This window comes from Schistocerca cancellata, chromosome 6 (assembly GCF_023864275.1).
Source record: "Schistocerca cancellata isolate TAMUIC-IGC-003103 chromosome 6, iqSchCanc2.1, whole genome shotgun sequence".
Classification (NCBI taxonomy): domain Eukaryota; kingdom Metazoa; phylum Arthropoda; class Insecta; order Orthoptera; family Acrididae; genus Schistocerca; species Schistocerca cancellata.
Window position 1 is genome coordinate 147,708,677 of NC_064631.1, and position 22,463 is coordinate 147,731,139.

General features: G+C 39.6%; 1 protein-coding gene across 1 annotated transcript in view; it reads right to left on the bottom strand.

Moving 5' to 3' along the window:
• Positions 1-22,463, bottom strand: part of LOC126191537 (uncharacterized) — a 174,248-nt gene that overhangs the window by 20,437 nt on the left and 131,348 nt on the right. The window contains exons 5-6 of the mRNA XM_049932441.1: positions 10,151-10,301; positions 9,913-10,076 (exon numbers count right to left, since the gene is read on the bottom strand). Of these exons, the coding sequence (XP_049788398.1) occupies positions 9,913-10,076; positions 10,151-10,301 (315 nt within the window). The remainder of the gene's footprint in view (positions 1-9,912; positions 10,077-10,150; positions 10,302-22,463) is intronic.

Below are 22,463 nucleotides of genomic sequence, written 5' to 3' on the forward strand. Positions count from 1 at the left end.
GATTTAACTGCTGAGTTACATAACATTGAATCGAAATGTCAGAAAGTCTGTAATGACGTAAAAACACAAATTTGTGAGCATTTCCGACCTATTTTTTCGCGTCATGAAAATGCATTACAGAATCATGAAGCAGCCATAAAAGAACTGCAAACTATTGTTCATGAAAATCACGACACCTTGCAAGCTAAAATTGACTCAGTTGCATCTACCGATTCGGTTACGCAACTTGCAAAAACTCAAGAAAACTTAAAGGACACAGTAGATACGATTTCAACACAAATGGACACTCTGAAACCTGGTTCAGAAAAACACACTGAGGAAATAAGTACACTATCGCAGAAAGTAGCCGAACTTTCGGATCAGTTCACTAACTTATCTGCAAAGCTAGATGATGATCTGAATGACACAAGACCTGTAGCCATCACTGACACAGAAGAGTGCGAACAAATTAGGAAATTCAAACAAAATCAGAATCAAATTAATACGCAACACCAAAGAGAAATCCGGGAAGTACAAGATCAGCTGACACAAGTAATACAAGAATTACGTATTTCAGTGGACACTCGCGCCCCAATATGGGAAGAGGGACATAGAAATACGGAACAGCCACAAAATAATAACACAGGGCATTTCTTAAGTTATGAAAGAAATTGGCAATGTGCACCGAATTTTGAGATGGAACCGCCGAAGCGACGTAACAATGACCGACATGCGACTCGCCGACATGATGATTTTGACTATAAGCTGTTAATTACTACACGTAAATTCAAAATGTTTAAGAATTCTTCCAACGCCATTCATCCACAAGCATGGCTCCATCAATTCTCTCATTGTTTTCCTCCCAACTGGTCATTGGAGCACAGGTTAGAATTTATGTGTGGCTACTTGGAGAATGAACCAGCTGTAAGAATGCGATCGGTCATTCACGTTTGTCACAGTGAAGGAGAATTTTACCATGCGTTCCTCTCAGCATATTGGTCTCAAGCTACACAAGACCGAGTAAAACATAGCATCATAATGATGAAACATTTCGAACAATCTGAATTTTCCAGTCTTGTCAAATATTTTGAAGACATGTTGCATAAGAATCAATATCTTTCAAACCCATACAGCCCCTCAGAACTCATACGCATTTGCTTAATCAAATTACCTGAACATTTACGACATATTATTTTGGCAGGACGTTGCAAAGACGACATTGAAGCTTTTCAGGGACTGTTACAAGAACTGGAAATTGACACTGACAATCGCGGAACGCGAAAACAGGAGCACAACAATTACAGATCACATCCGTCACAATTCCGCGATGACAGAAATAATATACGACAAGGCTATTCTTTCAATGTAAATCGTGACCAAAACAGACACAACCCATATGACAACCGTTGGCAGAGTAGTAATAATTACAGGGAAAGATCACCTCTCCGCAGTAATGACTATCACAGAGACAATCAGAGAAACAGACAATATGGGAACCAAAATAATTATTATCAAGGTAGACAGAATAACTTTAGATGCAATGGTCCAGCGCGCAGTTATGACTCAGGGAGAAATTCTCCACCACGTGACCGACAAGAAAGAAACTATGGAATCTACCGACATGACGACAGACGATATGATAGTAACGACAGACCTGAACTGCATCAGAACTGGCGGGATTTAAACAGGACCCTCTCATCACGGTGAATTTGTAGAAGTTAGGTCTCCAAATCCCAATAACGACGCGCACCAACAAAGAGACAATAGGCAATGATTCACACCGCTGGCATCCACAAAACGTACTTATGAAACTGACGACACAGCTGCCATAGCTAGTAATTACGTAAAAATGGAAGACATTAGGGACATCTTACTCCAGGAACACGACCTAAAACATAACAACATTGCATATCCTGTGATTCACATTACTGTAAATGACGTAAAATTTACGGCAGTACTTGACTCTGGCAGTCCCATTTCAGTAATTAGTGAAACAGCTTTTAGCAAATGCAACAAATCGAACGATTGCCCCACACTTCCGTTACATAAGATAAAATTACAAGGTGCAATCTTTGGAAAAAGTGTAGATGTACGCCAACAAACCAACTTAGAATTCTTTTGTCAAAGCCACAGCTTCTCTATGAATTTTCTTATTGTTCCATTATTGTCGACGGAAATTATGCTGGGAGTAGACTTTTTGAATGAATACAAAGCAAACTTAAGCTTTCACGATGCTGAAATAAGTTTAGAGAAAGAAGGTAAGTCAATAGCTTTGAAATTTGAAGACTGGCTCTCAAACCATGATGAGGAAATTAATCGGCTTTACCCTCTGTTAGACAACAGTTCGGAATTTTCTACGGAACTAGACACTAACAATCACTCTGCAAGTACTGACAGGGATGATATCGACGGCATATTTGAAACTAATGAGTTAATTCAGAATAAAATTCAAACAATTGAGAATTGTAATGACACTGATAGGCAGGACCTTTTTGAGATTTTACAACCACATTCCACAGTTTTTACTCACAAAACAGGAACAATCAAGGGATTTCAATACCAATTTCGTGTTCGTGAGCATACTAAATTTTGTGTTAGACCATACGTAATTCCAGCACATTATAGGGACCGTGTTAGAACAGAAATACAATCTATGCTTGACGAGGGCATTATTGAGCCTGCAGTAAGCTCATACAACAATCCGTTACATGTTGTTGAGAAGAAAAATGGATCGATCAGGCTTGTCTTAGATTCGAGACAAATCAATACTATCATTATTCCTGAAACAGACAGGCCGCAGACGATGGAAGAACTTCTTCAAAATTTTAATGGTGTAAAAGTGTTGTCTTCCATTGATCTCAGATCCAGCTTTTATCAGATCGAACTTCATCCAGAATGTAGAAAATACACAGCTCTCCTTTGTTTCGGCGTTTGTTATCAGTTTCGGAAACTTCCTTTTGGTTTGAACATTTCTTCGGCAGCATTCATTCGCGGTTTAAATTCCATATTACCTGAGTTCTTAAAACGTCACATCACCTTATATGTGGACATTCTGATAGCAGAAGCTTCATGGGAACAACACAATCGCATCCTCAACAGTTTGTTACGTATTTTTGCAGAATATGGAATTACAGTTAACTTGGAAAAGTCTGAATTCGGTAGGTCAAAGGTGAGGTTTTTGGGACATATTATTTCTTCTGAAGGCATTCAGCCGGATCCTGAAAAGTTAGAAGCAATCAGAGCCATTCCAGTTCCATCCACAAAAAAACAAGTTTGCAGTTTTCTAGGTCTCGTAAATTTTTACCGTCGTTTTCTGAATATGCAAATTCTAGTTACACCAAAACTTTGTTCTCTCACTGGAAAAAATACTACTTGGAACTGGGACGAACAAGCACAGTTGGAATTCAATTCTTTGAAAGAAGCGTTACTTCACGCGCCAATACTAGCTCATCCAGATCTGTCACAAGATTTCTGCCTTAGCACAGATTCTTCTAAAGTCGGTCTTGGTGCCCACTTATTTCAAGAAGCCATAGAAAATGACACTACTGTTCAGAAAACCATTGCTTTTGCTAGCCGAGTGCTAACAAAATCTGAAAAAAATTATTCCGTTACTGAATTAGAAGCTTTAGCTATCGTTTGGGCATTTAACAAATTCCGTTTATTTCTTTCTGGTAAGCACGTAAAAGTATACAGTGATCATCGTGCATTACAATTTCTTATGTCTTCAAAATTAAATCATGACAGGTTAAAACGTTGGGCATTGTTTCTGCAAGAATTCCGCTTCACAATAGTCTACATTAACGGCAAGGAGAACATTGTTGCGGACGCGCTGTCACGCGCACCGGCTGGGCTTGAGAAAAGTAACACAGAAGGCAACCTTGAGAAAAATTTCAGTATTCTTTACATTCAGAAAGTCGCCTTTGAAAACTTCATCACCACATCTTTAAAGGACATTGCTCATGAACAAGATAAAGATCCGATTTGGAAAGACATCAAAAGTAAATGGCATGAAAAGACACACTCAGATTCGGCATTATTACCTGGTTAGAAACAACATACCCTTCAAACGCTGCACTGTTGATGACAAGCTATGGCTACTTTGCATTCCAGACGATTTTGTTAATAAGCTCATTTGGTACATTCATTTCAGCTACGCACATTTTGGTCCACGAAAATGTTATCATATTCTTCGAACGACTTGTTATTTTAACAATATGGAAAAGAGAATTCGAAGAGTCTTGTCTATTTGTAAACTTTGTCAAAAGGCGAAACCATCTACTCTCTCACATCGTGCTCCACTGTTTCCTATTATTCCTTCTAAATTAAAAGAATTTGCTGCTGTTGATCTCTTGGGACCCCTTGTCAGAACATCGAAAGGATTTTCGTACGTTCTAGTCGCTGTTGAACTTACTTCAAAATTTGTTTCTTTCACTCCGTTACGTAAAGCCACTGGACGGTCTCTATCCAACGCCTTTGTTAAAAATTTCTTACGTGAAGTTGGACACGTTAGTAAAGTCATTTCAGATAACGGACCGCAATTCAGATCTGCTGTTTGGTCACGCATGCTTCGGAATCATAAAATCAAACCTGTTTTTATTTCATTGTACTCACCACATTGTAACCCGTCTGAACGGATTATGAAAGAAATCAATAAGCTTTGCAGACTTTATTGTCACAGAAAGCATCAGCATTGGGACAGATATTTACACTTATTTCAAAACGTGCTGAATGAAATGCCTCATGACTCCACTGCTTTACCACCTACTCTTGTACTGAAGAATGAAGAACCACCGAACAGAATCAGAGAGCTTGTACCTTTCCCGAATACACGTAAACTTCGACACAAAGACATAATTGATTTGGCTCTTAAAAATATAAAATCTGAAGCAGGCAAAAGGAGAAAACTACACGGTAAAGCAAATGCAAAGAAATTATATATTGGTCAGAAAGTTCTCATTAAAGCTCATTCATTGTCACATAAGAAGAAACACGTCACAACTTCTTTCCAGTTTACAATGGACCTTACAGAATCCGACGTATACCACATGATAATTGCGTTGAAGTTGAAACTCTGCGTACTAGGAAGAGTAAAGGTTTACACCACATTTCACACGTAAAACCGTTTATTGAAAGATAATCTGCTTTTTAACTTTGTCTTTGCCATAAAACGTTTCACTTCACATTTCTAGTATGCATTGTTAGACTTAGAAACTGTTACCATGCAACAATGTTTGAAGTTAAATATCCAGTCAAGAACCAAGAGAACTTATTTAAACAGAAATTACGAATGCATTGCTATTGCGAACAGACGACACAGTGTTATTGTGTGTGTACATTCTTGCTTGTTAGTTGCACGATTACGTAACGACTATAAGGCTCACATACTTAGAACATTTACCAGTACTGCTAATGAGATTTTAATGCTACATTTTGGTGTACTTGAAAATACATTCTGAATTAAAGTACTTTCTGAGAGATACCAGATGACACAGTGGTTAGTTTATGTGACAGCTACAAGATTATATCACGACGTTACTAATGAGTGACAATTTACAATGTTGCTTTTGCGGTGTATCTGTTTTATATCTGCACAGTTTTTCTGAATTCTTCTGGAAAGTAAAACATGTTTAATAGTAACTTTTGTGGTATAGCTATAATGAGACAGCCTTTTCCGTAGCACAACAATACGTTACAGCACAGTAATTTCTTCATCACAACAATAAGCGTAATAACTAAGATATCTATACGCAAAGCATTTCACTTTTGTTTATCATGAGGTAAGTACATTGACTTCTGCAGAACTTAGCTTTCGGAGGACAATAACTACGACACTTCCACAGAGATTATCTTACAGCAAGACGCACATTTAGCACTACAGGACACGTATTTGAGTGATTAATTTTGTACTTAAAACATTTATTTTTAAACATTTTTGAATTACAAAGAAAGTTTTCTGTGATACATTTCATTCCATTGCTGTAATCTGTAACACCTGAGGGTATAACTACAATAATCCTCAGGGGGGTACACGCTTACTTTGTGTACCATGTGTGTGGCAAGCACAAGGAGCCCTAGCTAATATGGTATTTGCTTATACAACTTTACACATCGGTACCATATTTCTCCAACACAGAATTACACAGCCACCTGATTATTTAACAGAGAAACAAACATTTTTTTACTACATCAGTGACACATGTTCACGCAATTACACAGTTGGGTAACTTCACACTTACGAAATTGTACTTTGTCTGTACTTTGTGAACTGTTCATATTTTTTCAGACCCATTGTGATATTATGAGAGCTTTGAATGATATATTTGGTATGGGATCACGATTTTTAAAGTACGTTTGAGGCAGATGACACTTTTGACATGAGGAGAGAATTTTTTTAATTATTGGAGGAAGCTACGACGATTGTGAGAGTTGACTGAGGTGTTATGATGTTATTATTACGATGACTATGTGTATTATGTTGTTGCGGTATGTTTATGATCAATAAGCTGATGCTATATGAGTTATTTGATTAAGCTACGTATCTGTTATGATGACATATTGAAGAAGTGTCGACGAAAAAGGTAAGGAATAATGAGTAGTGTTTAGGGACTCTGACTTGTGAAAAAGGTTGTTGGAAACCAAGAATCGTACTTTAAGAGTTATGAAATGTGTGTATATGCGTGAATGTATCACAATGCCGGCAAAAATTTTTTGGACACTGTTATATTTATAGGATTTTGTTTCTACAGATTTGTAATGCAAATTCTTGACCTGTGAAATATTTTTATATGAGACTGTCACTGTAATGGAAACTGCTGTCGTAAATATTTCCGTAAGAAAGTTAAGTGACCACCTGCATGTAATGCGTCGTGGGCACCCAGCTGTGTCAGACGCCTGGAGAAAAAGCCATTAGGGTGTGCCTTTCCAGAGGCACAGGTAGAAAAAAAAGGGAGGCCATTATCCTCGCCATTGACATTCCTTTAGAGAAAGCATTGCAAATACGACACGCTCATTACTTGGAAAGATACTTACATCCGCACACCTGATTATGACAAGCGTCTTTCTACGAGAGTTGAGAAAAAACTTATGAAATGTCACATGACTACTGAATGATATTTTTATGCTTTGCCTTTCATAGTTGCTTATTTCATTTGATATCTGTTTTCCAGCTCTGTTGCAGCATTGGTTTCATAAAATAAAGTTAAATGCATTTGCTAATGTGAACACTTTCTGGGACTTTCTGTCAACAGATCTATTAAATAATAATTTTGTGATCCACATTCTTCAAAAAAGGAGCACTTGGAAAGGAAAGAATAATAAGAAGGGACTAGTAACAGTAACTGCAAACATAATTTTCTTTTCAAGTACTTGGTAATTTCTTTTATAGAATAATTTGTGGTGCACCACTTTAATTACATAGACATTAAGATGTGAATATACATTTCCCTTTTCTGCATTGTTGTTTTTACTGTAATATTTTTTCTGCTTGAGCTTTGTCATGCTTAGGTATAAGTTATAGCTTTTACTGCTGCTGTTTGCCAGGTATAGTGTTACTGAATTTGACTTTGTGTTACTCTGCTAAGCCAGTTTACTACTGATTTATTTTTCTTGTTTGCTGCTCATTGCCTTATATTAGTTGTAATATTGTTGCTTGCTTTGCCAATTTGAATTTTTTTGTCATTGCTGTTCGTGTTAATTTTGTGCTGCTGCATTGCCTCATCCCTTAGTTTATGCATCTGAGCTCAGTAGATTTAAGTTAGCTTAAGAAGGGGTAGACTATATAAGAGAATGAGTTGCGATGAATTTGAAGAAATGCACTGAGAGTTTATACGAGAAAAATACAGAAAGCATGCTTGGATAGGATTTTTTTGGTGGAAGCAAAGGTTGAAATAAGACAAACGATCTATGGAATGAAGTTTTGGGTTGGACTGCAGTACCAAATGTTACACTGAAAACGAACCCTGTCCTTTCCTTTTGTGTTATCCCACTATGTGTTTGTGTACCCTTGTGTATTTGTTTTCTCCCTGTCTCTGTGTATTTTCATAGAATTTTTTCTTCTTTTAATATTAAGCTACATTCACTATGATGAGGAATACTGTTCTCCTCAAATATAATTGGCATTAATAATATGTTATTTACCTTGTAAAGATGTTTAGACATTATTTATTCTGTTTTGTTTTAATGCTCATGTGTGAAGTTGATGTTTCGAAAGTTATTCTGATCTTTTATGTATGTACTCCTGTCATAATTCCTGTAACACTGATGTATATGTTTATTTCTATTCTGTTGTAAAGCCTGTACTACAAATGTTATCTGTATTGTTATGTTCTTTAATGATGTATTTTGTACCTTTGTAATTGTATTCTTATGTTATAAAATTGTAATTGACACCAGTTCATCAAATTAAGTAACTTGTAAATTACATTTCACTGCACACGATTCTGTTGGTCATAGTATATGGACAATATGTGAGAAGTAGGGACTGTTAGTGTTTGCATGTGTGTTAATAATTCAGCAAGGGACTGGATAACAGCATTGCTGGTTCGAAGGACATTTCAAAAAAAAATTTTGTGAGTGCACAAGTGGTGGTTCATGGACTTGCTATATTATCCGCAAGACTCTTCAATGGTGATTGTGCACCTGCACAGTCACAACAGATGGCTGCTGGCCATCTCTACAAGGACTGCAGTGGGTCTGCATCTTTGATGACTCACCAGTACCATTATTTCTACAAGGACTGCAATTGGTCTGCACCTCTGGTGGCCCACCAATACCATAATCTCTAGCAGGACTACAGTGGGTCTGCTCTGTGATGACCTACCTACCAATATTCTTCAAAACGCCGAATGACTCTGCTGTGGGTTTGCTCTGTTGTGGCCCATTACCTGTCAGCATGTCAAGAGTCAGCACTGTCTTTCAGTTGGAAGGACAACACTACTTCTTCAAGACTGCATGGAAATACACTACTTCCGTGTGCATTGTCTTTTACTGCTCAGACTTTGAAAAAAAAAAAAAAACACTGAAATTTTACTGTGATGAACAATCTGGACTGTCTTTATGGACTGTGAGAAAATTTTAGCTTTTGACCAACATTGTATAAATAATTGTGTGCATTTGATATCTTTGTTATTGTAATTATGAAAAAATTTTTCAAATCATTATTGGCCACTGCCCAAAACAATTTGTAAAATTTTTTGTGGGGAGCATGGGGGCTATGTAAGTAGGCTGTTTATGTTTTCTTTATGTAAGTAGGCTGTTTATGTTTTCTTTATGTAAGTAGGCTGTTTATGTTTTCTTATTGGCAACATTACGTAGCGCTCTATATGAAAATCACTGGCTGTGCTGTGTGCAGTCTGTGGCTAGTTTGCATTGTTGTCTGCCATTGTAGTGTTGGGCAGCGGCAGCTGGATGTGAACAGCGCGTAGCGTTGCGCAGTTGGAGGTGAGCCGCCAGCAGTGGTGGATGTGGGGAGAGAAATGGCGGAGTTTTGAAATTTGTTATACTGGATATTATGAACTGCTATATATATTATGACTATTAAGGTAAATACATTGTTTGTTCTCTATTAAAATCTTTCATTTGCTAACTATCCCTATCAGTAGTTAGTGACTTCCGTAGTTTGAATCTTTTATTTAGCTGGCAGTAGTGGCGCTCGCTGTATTGCAGTAGTTCGAGTAACGAAGATTTTTGGTGAGGTAAGTGATTTGTGAAAGGTACAGGTTAATGTTAGTCAGGGCCATTCCTTTGTAGGGATTTCTGAAAGTCAGATTGCGTTGCGCTAAAAAAAAATATTGTGTGTCAGTTTAAGCACAGTCTTGTATAATTTTTCTAAGGGGACGTTTCACCGTTATAATGTAAGAGAAAAGATAGTGTGGAAGAATGATATGCGTACACCTAAGACTATTTTAAATAAATTATACAAATGACGTTACTTACCTGTAGGTCAAACAAGGAAAAGGCACAGACGTAGAACGGTAGCCCAATAAAGCACAACGTCGGATAGTCTATGTGAATGGTGTGCTTGAAAAGCGGTTGGACTCGATTGTCTTCAACTTTGACGTTGCATTTTTCTGACAGGAACGGGAAACTATATTGATAACCTGGAAGAAGCATCGGTTGTCAAACTGCAAAAGGTAAAATTATCTTCATAGTGCTCTAAATGTGAAAAGCTTACCTGTACAATAAAACACATCATCGACCTTGTACGTCGAACCATCTGCAAACGTCACTGATTCCTCACCTAGACTCACGATTTCTGGTTTCTGAAAGACGTTGTCAGGAAACTTTGTATCAATTTTTTCTTTGAAATGATGACTCAGAATTACCTGAAATGAAGCAGGATACTATCCTATAGATGCGCTGCACAATTGACAGTTCACAACAATTTAAATAACTAAAAAGTCTTTCATTATAATTCAGAAATATAATTAGAATAACAGCCACTACGTTTCATGTGACATTTTAATACTGTATACCGAACGAAAGACATTTGGACCTCGGATAAAAGTGGGTATTACTTCTAACAAGGAGCAATGATTCGTCGCAGAATATTAGATGCTTGATTATTTTCCCTCCTACTCACACTCAAAACAGTGCTAATGCATTGTGGTGGCTTCGGATAGCTTTAATTTATGCACCTTCATTAGATAATAAAACTCTTTGATTTTGAAACGACTGAATACTTTTTCATTTTTACTGATCAATCTTCTGGTTTGTTTACGCGGCCCGCCATGAATTCCTCTCCTGTTCCTTTCCGACTCAGAGTAGCAGTTGCAAGGTACGTCCCTCCATTACTTGCTGGATGAGTTCCAATCTCTGTCTTCCCCTACAGTTTCTACCCTCTACAGCTCTCTCCAGTACCATGGAAATTGTTCCTTAGCGTGTTAACAGATGTCCTATCATCCTGTCCCTTCATTAGTCAGTATTTTCCATATGTTTCTTTTCTCGCTGACTCTGGGAGAACCACCACATTCCTTACCATACACTCCATCTAATTTTCAACATTCTTTTTTGGCATCACATTTCAAATGCTTCTATTCTCTTCTGTTCTGGTTTCCCCACAGTCCATGTCTGAGTGCTATACATTGCTGTGCTCCAAACGTACATCCTCAGAAATTTCTGTCTCTAATTAAGACCTTTGTTTGATGCTAGTGAAGTTCTATTGGCCAGGAATGCACTTTTTGCCAGTGTTAGTCTGATTCTTATGTCCTCCTTGCCCTGTCCGTCATGAGTTATTTTGCTGCTTACATAACAGAATTCCTTAATATCCTCTACTTCGTTATCACCAATCCTTACGTTAAGTGTTCCGCTGTTCTCATTACTGCTACTTCTCATTACTTTCGTATTTCTTCTAGTTACTCTCAATCCTTATTCTTTACTCACTAGACTGTTCATTCCATTCGATAGATCTTCTAATTCTTCTTTACTTTCACTGACAATAGTCATGCTATCAGCGAATCTTATCACTGATACCTTTTCCCTTGAATTTTAATCAGAGTCTTGAAACTTTGTATTTCCGCCATCGCTTCTTCGATGTATAGATTGAACAGTAGGGGCGAAAAACTACATACATGCCGTACACCCTTTTTAATCCGAGCACTTTGTCCTTGGTCTCCTACTCTTATTGTTCCCTCTTCCTTCTTGTACATATTACGTATTACACGTCTTCCCCTTATAGCTAACCCCTATTTTTCTCGGAATTTTCAACGTCTTGCACCATTTTATATTCTCGAAAGCTTTTTCAAGGTCGACTTATCAAACGCACTGTCGGACCTGCCACTCTGGTGCCTTTCCCGTTCCTAAAGCCAATAACAAATCCCCAGTTTCCTTTTCCATTCTTGTGTATATTATTCGGTGTCAGTAGCTTGGATGCATGAATTGTTAAGTTAATTGTGCGACAACTCTCACATTTGTCGGGTCTTTCTAGCTTAGGGATTGTGCGGATGATGTTTTTCCGAAAGTCTGTTGGTATATCGCCAGTCTCATACATTCTGCACACCACCGAGAATAGTCGTTTTGTTGCCACATCTCCCAATGATTTCAGAAATTCTGCCTTATTTGATCTTAAGTCATCCCAAACTCTTTTAAATCCTGACTCCAATGCCGTATCCCTCATCTCTTTCCTATCCTGTTTCTTCTTCTATGACGTCACCAGACAAGTCTTCCCTCTCGCAAGGTCTTCAGTGTACTCTTTCCCCCTGTCCACTCTCCCTTCTGCATTTCACAGTGGAATTCCCTTTGCACTCTTTGTGTTACCGCCTTTGCTTTTAATTTCACCGAAGGTAGTTTTGACTTTTCCAGATGCTGATTCAGTCCTTCTGACAATCATTTATTTTCCTATTTCTTCACATGTTTCATGCAGCCATTTCGCCTTAGCTTCACTGCCTTTCCTGTTTATTTCATTCCTAAGTGATTGGATATCTGTATTCCCGAATCCCCCTGAAAATTTTTGTACTTCCTTCTTCCATCGATCAGCTGAAGTATTTTTCTGTTATCCATTGTTTCTTCACAGTTACCTTCTTTGTACCGAAGTTTTTCTTACCAACTCTTTTTAGAGATATTGAGTCCTCTTCAACTGAACTGCCTACTGAACTTTTCATTATAGCAGTAGTAGTCTCAGAGAACTTCAAGTGTATCTGTTCAGTTCTTGGTATCCGTATCCCGTTCCTTTGCGCACTGATTATTCCCGACCAGTTTCTTAAACTTCAGACTACTCTTCACCATCACTATCTTCTGATCTGAGTCTATGTCTGGTGCGCCTTACAATCCCATGTCATTTCAGAATCTCTGCCTGGCCATAATGTAATATAACAAATCTTCCCGTATTTCATGGCCCTTTCCAAGCATACATCCTTTACTATCTGAAATTTATTGCAGAAATTAGTCTTTCTCCTCACTCATTCCTACTATCAAGACCATATTCTTCCGTAATCCTTTCTTCCGCTCCTTCCCCTATAACCGTATTTTGATCCCTCTATGACTATCAAGTTTTCATCTCTCTTTAGGAACTGAATTACCCATTCAATACCTTCATATACTTTCTCTATTTCTTCATCTTTCCTTGCTACGTCGGCGTGTATACATGAACTATTGTTGCCGATGTTGGTTTGCTGCCAATTCTGATGTGTACAACCCTGTTACTGAACTGTTCACAGTAACTCACTCTCTGCCCTACTTTCCTATGAATAACAAATAAATGGGAATTCTATTTCCGTTAAACCATTTTCAACTGCTGCTGATATTACGCTGTCTGATCCGACCAGAAACAATGATCTTCCTTTCATTTCATTTCGCTTCACTGACCCTCCACTATACATAGATTGAACCTTAGCATTTCCCTTTTCAGATTTTCTAGTTTCCCTACAACGTTCAAAATTCTGACATTCCGCTCCCTCACTCTTACAATGTTATCGTTTAGTTGGTTATTCGATCTTATGCCCGTATAATATGATAGACACGGCGACACATCTAACAACGTAACAAAAATTTGGTTATGCTGTAAATTCAGTTGTGGATCTGCGCCTACATCTTTACGTAATGCGATCATAATCATACTAACAGGAGAATGTTGTTGTTGTGGTCTTCAGTGTTGAGACTGGTTTGATGCAGCTCTCCATGCTAATCTATCCTGTGCAAGCTTCTTCATCTCCCAGTACCTACTGCAACCTACATCCTTCTGAATCTGCTTAGTGTATTCATCTCTTCGTCTCCCTCTACGATTTTGACCCTCCACGATGCTCTCCAATACTAAACTGGTGATCCCTTGATGCCTCAGAACATGTCCCACCAACTGATCCCTTCTTCTAGTCAAGTTGTGCCACAAACTTCTCTTCGCCCCAATCCTATTGAATACCTCCTCATTAGTTATGTGTTCTACCCATCCAATCTTCAGCATTCTTCTGTAGCACCACATTTCGAAAGCTTCTATTCTCTTCTTGTCCAAACTATTTATCGTCCATGTCTCACTTCCATACATGGCTACACTCCATATAAATACTTTCAGAAACGACTTCCTGACACTTAAATCAATACTCGATGTTAACAAGTTTCTCTTCTTCAGAAACGCTTTCTTTGTCATTGCCAGTCTACATTTTATATCCTCCCTACTTCGACCATCACAGTTGTTTTGCTCCCCAAATAGCAAAACTCCTTTACTACTTTAAGTGTCTCATTTCCTAATCTAATTCCCTCAGCATCACCAGACTTAATTCGACTACATTCCATTATCCTCGTTTTGCTTTTGTTGATGTTTATCTTATATCCTCCTTTCAAGACACTGTCCATTCCGTTCAACTGCTCTTCCAAGTCCTTTGCTGTCTCTGGCAGAATTACAATGTCATGGCGAACCTCAAAGTTTTTATTTCTTCTCCATGGATTTTAATACCTACTCCGAATTTTTCTTTTGTTTCCTTTACTGCTTGCTCAATATAGGTGGTGGTTAGGTGGTTAGTGTTTAACGTCTCGTCGACAACGAGGTCATTAGAGACGGAGCCCAAGCTCGTGTTAGGGAAGGATTGGGAAGGAAATCGGCCGTGCCCTTTCAAAGGAACCATCCCGGCATTTGCCTGAAACGATTTAGGGAAATCACGGAAAACCTAAATCAGGATGGTTGGAGACGGGATTGAACCGTCGTCCTCCCGAATGCTCAATATACATACTGAATAACATCGGGGAGAGGCTACAACCCCGTCTCACTCCCTTCCCAACCACCGCTTCCCTTTCAGGTCCCTCGACTCTTATAACTGCCATCTGGTTTCTGTACAAATTGTAAATAGCCTTTCGCTCCCTGTATTTTACCCCTGCCACCTTCAGAATTTGAAAGAGAGTATTCCAGTCAACATTGTCAAAAGCTTTCTCTAAGTCTACAAATGCTAGAAACGTAGGTTTGCCTTTCCTTAATCTATCTTCTAAGGTAAGTCGTAGGGTCTGTATTGCCTCACGTGTTCCAATATTTCTACGGAATCCAAACTGATCTTCCCCGAGGTCGGCTTCTACCAGTTTTTCCATTCGTCTGTACAGAATTCGCGTTAGTATTTTGCAGCCATGACTTATTAAACTGATATTTCGGTAATTTTCACATCTGTCAACACCTGCTTTCTTTAGGATTGGAATTATTATATTCTTCTTGAAGTCTGAGGGTATTTCGCCTGTCTCATACGTCTTGCTCACCAGATGGTAGAGTTTTGTCAGGACTGGCTCTCCCAAGGCCGTCAGTAGTTCTAATGGAATATTGTCTACTCCCGGGGCCTTGTTGCGACTCAGGTCTTTCAGTCCTCTATCAAACTCTCCACACAGTATCGTATCTCCTATTTCATCTTCATCTACATCCTCTTCCATTTCCATAAATTGTCCTCAAGTACATCGCCCTTTTATAGACCCTCTATATGCTCCTTCCACGGGAGTATGTATAAGACAGAAATGTTTTATAGTGTTCCCTTTTACAATTTGCTGTTTCTTCTTCTTCTTCTTCTTCTTTTCCTTTTTCTTCTATGGGCTCCGCAGAATTTAAGACTTTCTGCGAGTTTCTTCTTTTCTTGTCAAAATAACTTCGTTGTATTATTCCTTATCTTCCTCTGGTCTTCTGTTGCTAAAGCTACGTTGTTACTAAAGCTACGTTGTTACTTTTGCGCAGTAATCCCTGCTTTCAATGCAGCTGCTATATTGTTTCTATTATACATTGTCTACGACGTGATACCAACTGCTAGTGTATCCTTGTCCTCCTCCACTCATTTAATATTCATTGTCATACCAACGATGTAGTGAAAATCTTTTTGTAAAGCTGTCCTAGACCATTGCCATAACCTGACTGTAGAATATCAACATCCATTTCCACGTTCTATCTGTCATTTTATCGGATTGTTGGTGTAATTGTTCATTTCTCCTGTTTTCCCATGTTTCATCTATAATTTATGTGCTCGTAATATTTTCATAAAGAATTTTCTCTCCTTTTTCTCTTGTATTTTCAGTTCTGCATTATTCTTCATTATAAAACACATCGAACAATGAGATTCAGTTGGTTTCACTACTGCATTGTAATGTTCAAATGGTTCAAATGGCTCTGAGCACTATGGAACATCTGAGGTCACCAGTCTCCCAGAACTAAGAACTACTTAAACCTAACTAACCTAAGGATATCACACACATCCATACCCGAGGCAGGATTCGAACCTGCGACCGTAGCGGTGGCGCGGTTCCAGACTGAAGCGCCTAGAACCGCTCGGCCACACCGGCCGGCATTGTAACGTCTAATTCTGGTCTTGTAAGACAGCGCTGGTTAATTATACCTATTCTGGATAACCTTGTAAACTAATTCTAATATTTCCCTCATTATCAAGCCCATTGAATCGGATCCATTTTACAAGTTATGTCAACTTTTCCACTCGCCTAATGTCCCCGTGTCTTGTTTACAAACATCTTTTTCTCTTAAACTGAAGCTTCACAGAAATCTTCCAGACCAGTTTTTTCAGCAGTGTCGTTCACATCATCCAGCATCGCTTGGGCGTCTTCTAGGTTCTGAGCTAATAAGGCTCGGTTAGCAGCAAACATTAAGCACTTAATTTCTGGGTTCCTTCTTTTCTTCCAAGGATGTAGCTTCAAACTTATGATTACCAATAAATTTAAAGTGGTTAATATTTGACGTTAAACTCATAATCGAGAAAATGTTTAAAAAAGGTTTGAAATTATGGTTAAAATTTTTTGGAAGTTGTCAACCTCTGTCATTATCAAGCGTTGGATGAGTATAGTCTGGGTAATTTACGCTCCGTTTTCAGCAACAGATACTTTTTCATGAATCTTGATGACGGCATATATCGTGAGCCTTAAAACGTCTTACAACGACATAATTTTGCAGATACATTCAGTGGTACGAAGGCTGTTCAGAAAGTATCCGATCTTACTCTTTGATTATGGACACCAATAATGGTCCCAGGGAGCGCGCGGGCATTCTCTGTGTTTGTAGGAAACATAATGCGCATGCCCTATCTTTTACCCGACTGCGGAAACAACCACTCCCCGGCTAGCCGTTGACAAGTGAACACGTTTAAGTGGCAGTCGTCGGATTTTGTGTTGTGGGCAAAATGACGGAAAAAGTGGAACAACGTTATTGCATCAAATCTTGTTTTAAGCTTTGCTATTCTCAGGTTGAAAAATCCACAAGATTCGACAACAGTTTGGCGATGAAGCAGTGGCTACCACACAGATACAGGAGTGATAAAACCGCTTCAGAAAGGGCAGCTTATCAGTTCAAGTGGGCTCTCGACATCCACATGGAGTTGTTATTGATCACGTGAGTACCCTGGTGATGCAGGGTAGACGAATCACGATCGCAGAACTTGCAGAAGAGGTTAAAATTGGTAATAAATCCCTTCATTCCTTTTTAACGAAATTTTTGGACATCAGAAGATTCTCAGCAAAATGTGTACCGAAGCTGCTAATAACTGAGCAGAATGCAACTTCATTTGGAGATCGCAGAGGACTAGAGATGGGCAAAACTGTTCTTTTCAGAGATTGGATCAGAACTGTTCACTCCCTGAAATGAATTAGCTCTTTTTCATGACTCACCACTCATTTACAATAGAAAATAAATGGAAGGCACATTGCCCTTTAAACTTGGTTTATTCCAGTACTATACCTGTATTTTGATCTTATTTGATCCTATTTTGAAGTAACACAAATAATGAGTAAGAAATTTGTATTGTTTATTGAAATTTCCACGATATGACAAAGTTTTTGATTATTGATTTATTTTGCACTATCGTGGTTTTTTGGGTGATCGGAAAATGTTGTAACTTGAGATTTACATTAACAATATATTTGGCTATAATGTATTAAAATTTCATTAACCTCATACAAATACATCGCAAGCCATATATTTTTAAAGTGAACGTTTCCTTCCGAAGACGCCTAAAATCGCAAAATCCGTACCAGAATAAGAAAAAAATATATAAATTTGACTGTAAAACGAAAGTGCTGCATATAGCCTTACGCAGAATAAAACAAGGAAAATATTGGTGTATCACATTTTGCGATACTTTTATCGGTTCGCTCGTAATTAAAGCGTAAATTCGAGTGTCCATAATAAAAATCCTATAGTAAGAGGAGTCATCAGGAACCTAATCTAATCAGTTTAAACAAATAAAAATAAAATAAAAACAATTGATGTATACATAACATAATAATGTAATATACATAGCGGTATTACTACGAAGAACAATATCCAGTAGGGACGAACTCCGATGCAGAGGCGCTGAGTCGAGCAGGTCGAGCCGCGAGCTGTATTACTGCGTGAGCTGAGACCGCAGAGACCAGAGTGACACCTGAGTCGCTTTGCTCTACGCTCTGGCTAGAGTCGAGACGGTGGGGTGAGCGTTGAGCGGGCGAGTTCCGAGGGTGGGGGAAGCGGTGAACTCACCCGCTCCGAGACAAATCGTCCGTTCCCTTGCGAGCAGGTTGTTGCAAGTAGTTCCTATGTTATCCGCTAGGTGGCTCTCTGTCCTGTTGCTCGCATCAACTGCCCAGAGGGCAGGACGTGCGACTGAAACGATCGCCGACAGAGTGCGATGCGAAGTTAAGCTGCGGCAAGGCCCTGCACGCGGCAGACGACGCACAGAGACGGCACGGCATATGTGAAACACAAAATCCAATGGGGCACTGCACAATGCAGGCAGCCAAGGTAGAAGCAGGGCAGAGGCCGGCGCTGGCTGTGTTGTGTGGCGTGCACTGTGCTCTGACCAGCAGAAGCGCTGCTGAATGGCTCCGTCTCTCTCTCTCTCTCTCTCTCTCTCTCTCTCTCTCTCTCTGCCGTGGGAAACGTTTGGAGCTACCGTTCTTTTTTTCTGAGTCACTGATTGTTCACTCCTTTGAAAGATTCAACTCTATGAATTAGTTCAAGAGCGGATCCCCCATCTCTACAGAGGACATGCTGGATACTGTGAACAGTAATCTCAATTTTCTTAACACAGTGATCAATGGTGGTGAGTCCTGGGTTTATAGCTACAACCCAGAAACAAAGTTCTAATCATCGCAGTGGAAGCATCCTTCACCCCCGAGACCGAAACTAGCGAGGAAGGTCTTAAGCTACCGGCAAGTCATGCTGGCCATGTTTTTTTACTCGAGTGGCGTGGCCCATCACGAGTACGTCCCAGAAGGTACTAATATCAACAAGGAGGTTCTGCGTCGCCTTCGTGAAGCAGTAAGACGCAAACGACCAGACTTGCTGGCAGTTGCCAGCTGGCACCTTCACTGCCGTAACCCGCTTATCGTTCTGAGTTAATTGTGAGTTTCTTGGTCAAACACAACACGGCTGCGATTTGCCAGCCTCTCTATTCCCCTGACCTAGCACCGAATGACTTCTGTCTCTTTGCGAAAGAGAAAAAGACTCTAACAGGCCGGCCGCGGTGGCCGTGCGGTTCTGGCGCTGCAGTCCGGAACCGCGGGACTGCTACGGTCGCAGGTTCGAATCCTGCCTCGGGCATGGATGTGTTTGATGTCCTTAGGTTAGTTAGGTTTAAGTAGTTCTAAGTTCTAGGGGACTTATGACCTAAGATGTTGAGTCCCATAGTGCTCAGAGCCATTTGAACCATTTTGAACTCTAACAGGGCCAGATTTCAGACCGGGGAAGAAATTATGCAGAATTCCACGGAGCAGCTGCGCACCGTACCAAAAGATGCTTTCCAGCCATGCTTCCAGCAGTGGCAGTGGCGTTAGGAGAGGTGTGTAGAAGCTGAAGGGGACTACTTTGAAGGTGACTAGTGTTAAACAACTGCATCTGAATATAGACTGATTTATGAATAATAGTCGGATACTGTTTTGAACGGAGGCCTCGTATGTACTGTGTAAGTAGGCTGTTTAGGTTTTTATACTGGTAACGCCACGTAGCGCTCTGTATGAAAATCACTGGCTGTGCTGTGTGCAGTCTGTGGCTGGTTGGCATTATTGGAACATTCGCTATTGTAGTAATGGGCAGTTGGATGTGAACAGCGCGTAGCGTTGCGCAGTTGGAGGTGAGCCGCCAGCAGTGGTGGATGTGGGGAGAGAGATGGCGGAGTTTTGAGAGCGGGTGATCTGGACATGTTTCCATCAGAGACAGTAAATTTGTAAGACTGGATGTCATGAACTGATTTTTTTGAACACTATTAAGGTAAAGACATTGTTTGTTCTCTATCAAAATCTTTTATTTGCTAACTATGCGTATCAGTAGTTAATGCCTTCAGTAGTTAGAATCTTTTATTGTGCTGGCAGTATTGGCGCTCGCTGTATTGCAGTAATTCGAGTAACGAAGATTTTTGTGAGGTAAGTGATTCATAAAGGTATAGGTTATTGTTAGTCAGGGCCATTCTTTTGTAGGGATTTTTGAAAGTCAGATTGCGTTGCGCTAAAAATATTGTTTGTCAGTTTAGTGTTGATCAGAATAAGTAAAGAGACAAATGTCTGAGTACTTTCAGTTTTGCTCAGTTGTTTGAAAATCAAATAATTTAAGAGGTTTATCAGCACAGTAATTCATAAATTTTTCTAAGGGGACGTTTCAACTGTCTGTGAAATATGTTGCGAATAGAGTTCGTCGTAAATAACTAATAACTTTAAACATCATACCTGAGGCAGCAATTTCACTGCATAAAGACCGAAAAATGTAGTACGCGATAAAATTTTTCCTTTTCATCATTTTGTGGAGTGTATCGGCGAAAAAAGATTTCGAAAAGATTTGAAATTATGTGCGAAGTTTGTTGCTCTCTTTCTCAAATGCTGGTTGAATATAATCTCGATATTTGCAGTTTCTAACTGTAATACTTGTCTTGCTGTGTTAAGCCGTTAACATAAGATTATATCTCTTAATTAGTAGATTATCACAGCATTTTAAATATTAAACTTCTGTCAATAATCACGAGAAATATTGAAAGTCAAATTTTTGTTCGCCTCGGAAGCCGTTACTAGGCTACCTACAACTCGATCTACGTGACCCTGAACCGGATTAGCCGTTTGGTAATATACGGGGTGGTCAGAAACAATCTGAAAAGCTTAGAAGGGTGTTGCAGGGAAGTTGTGCTGATAAATCCCAGTTGTTCAGTATTGCGGTTAACCAACCAGCTCGTCGCGCGAGCATGTTCAATCAGCCTACCAAAAACAGTGTCGCCAAACGTGTTCTCCATTTGGTTTGCTCACCTAGCTTTTATAAGTTCCGAAAAAGGCACATTTTAACTGACAATGAGCGTTGCAACAAGTAGTAACTCACGAACCCATAGTTGTCTGTGCATTACCGCAGTGTAGCGCGTGCAATTGTTTTGGATTTCCGCGCTGGGACCTGACTGGCTGACTTCGATGCTAATTAACTCGGAAACGGTGCGACATATCGAATTTTTTTCTTAAAAATTATTCTTCAGCACAGACTCCCCTGCAACACCCTCACAAGCTTTCCAAACTGTTTTTGATCACCCTGTAGATTGCCAGACTCGTTTCCTAGGAGCTAATGATCTTCTCCAAGACAATACGAAAGAGCATTGATGACAATCCGTTCCGATACCTTTTTATTATTCATCTGGATGAAACTTACGTGAGTTAATGGCAATTTCTCTAAACCTATCAGTATTATATGCAGCGTTGACTGTATGTGACAAATTGAAATTGTTTGCTGCGTTTCCCTGCCTTTCGCGGGCGATGCACTGCCACTTAAACCATCCGAACACGCCAGGCACAGCGCCTCAAAGCTTTAACTTGTCATATTTCGATCTTTTCCTATCTGGTTCTCCCTGTGTTTTGTAGTAAATCGGTCTAAGGTCTCTGCACGTTTCTATCGACCTACCGCTATTTGGCTTTTTCCAGTACTAAACTGATGAACTGCAGGTCATGAATTAATGAGAGCCGTTAGGCATTTCGGCGGCAGCGGGAACTTTAGATGGATCATAACACAACAAACCATCAGTACAACGAGGGGTCGCCTTGTCTTGAACAAATTATCTGTAGACGCCCCCCGTCGGATAGACAACTACTAATCACGAGATTATTACTCTCTTTCAGTTATTCATATTCACATCGTTGTTGCTCACTTCTATGCACCGAACGAAGGTGCCAATAAATTCGAGGAAGACTTTTACGAGAACTGCGAAGACTCTTTCAGTGTGGGTGCCAACAGCGTCATAAATGCGGATCGCATACTTTTCCATAGATATTCATGACCGGGTCTAGAAATCGTGTGCATTGAAAAGTCTATTATGATTTGAAGCGATACATCAAATTTCGTGTCGAACGACCGTGCAAAGCTGCAAATCAGGACAGGCGCATTTCGTGTCCCAAACAGTGTCGTTATCGTATCGCTGCCAGACTTCAGGGCAGTTTACCTTGAGGAAATTTTCCAAATGTGTTATCTCTCGCGAGCAGCGGTGAAGCTAGTGTCGCTTTCCCAATTTCTCGCCGTTAAGCGCTCCGTGGCAGTAACATGTAACTTACCCTCTTACCCTTAGTAGGAAATGAGAGACGCAAGCCTATATAAAAGACTC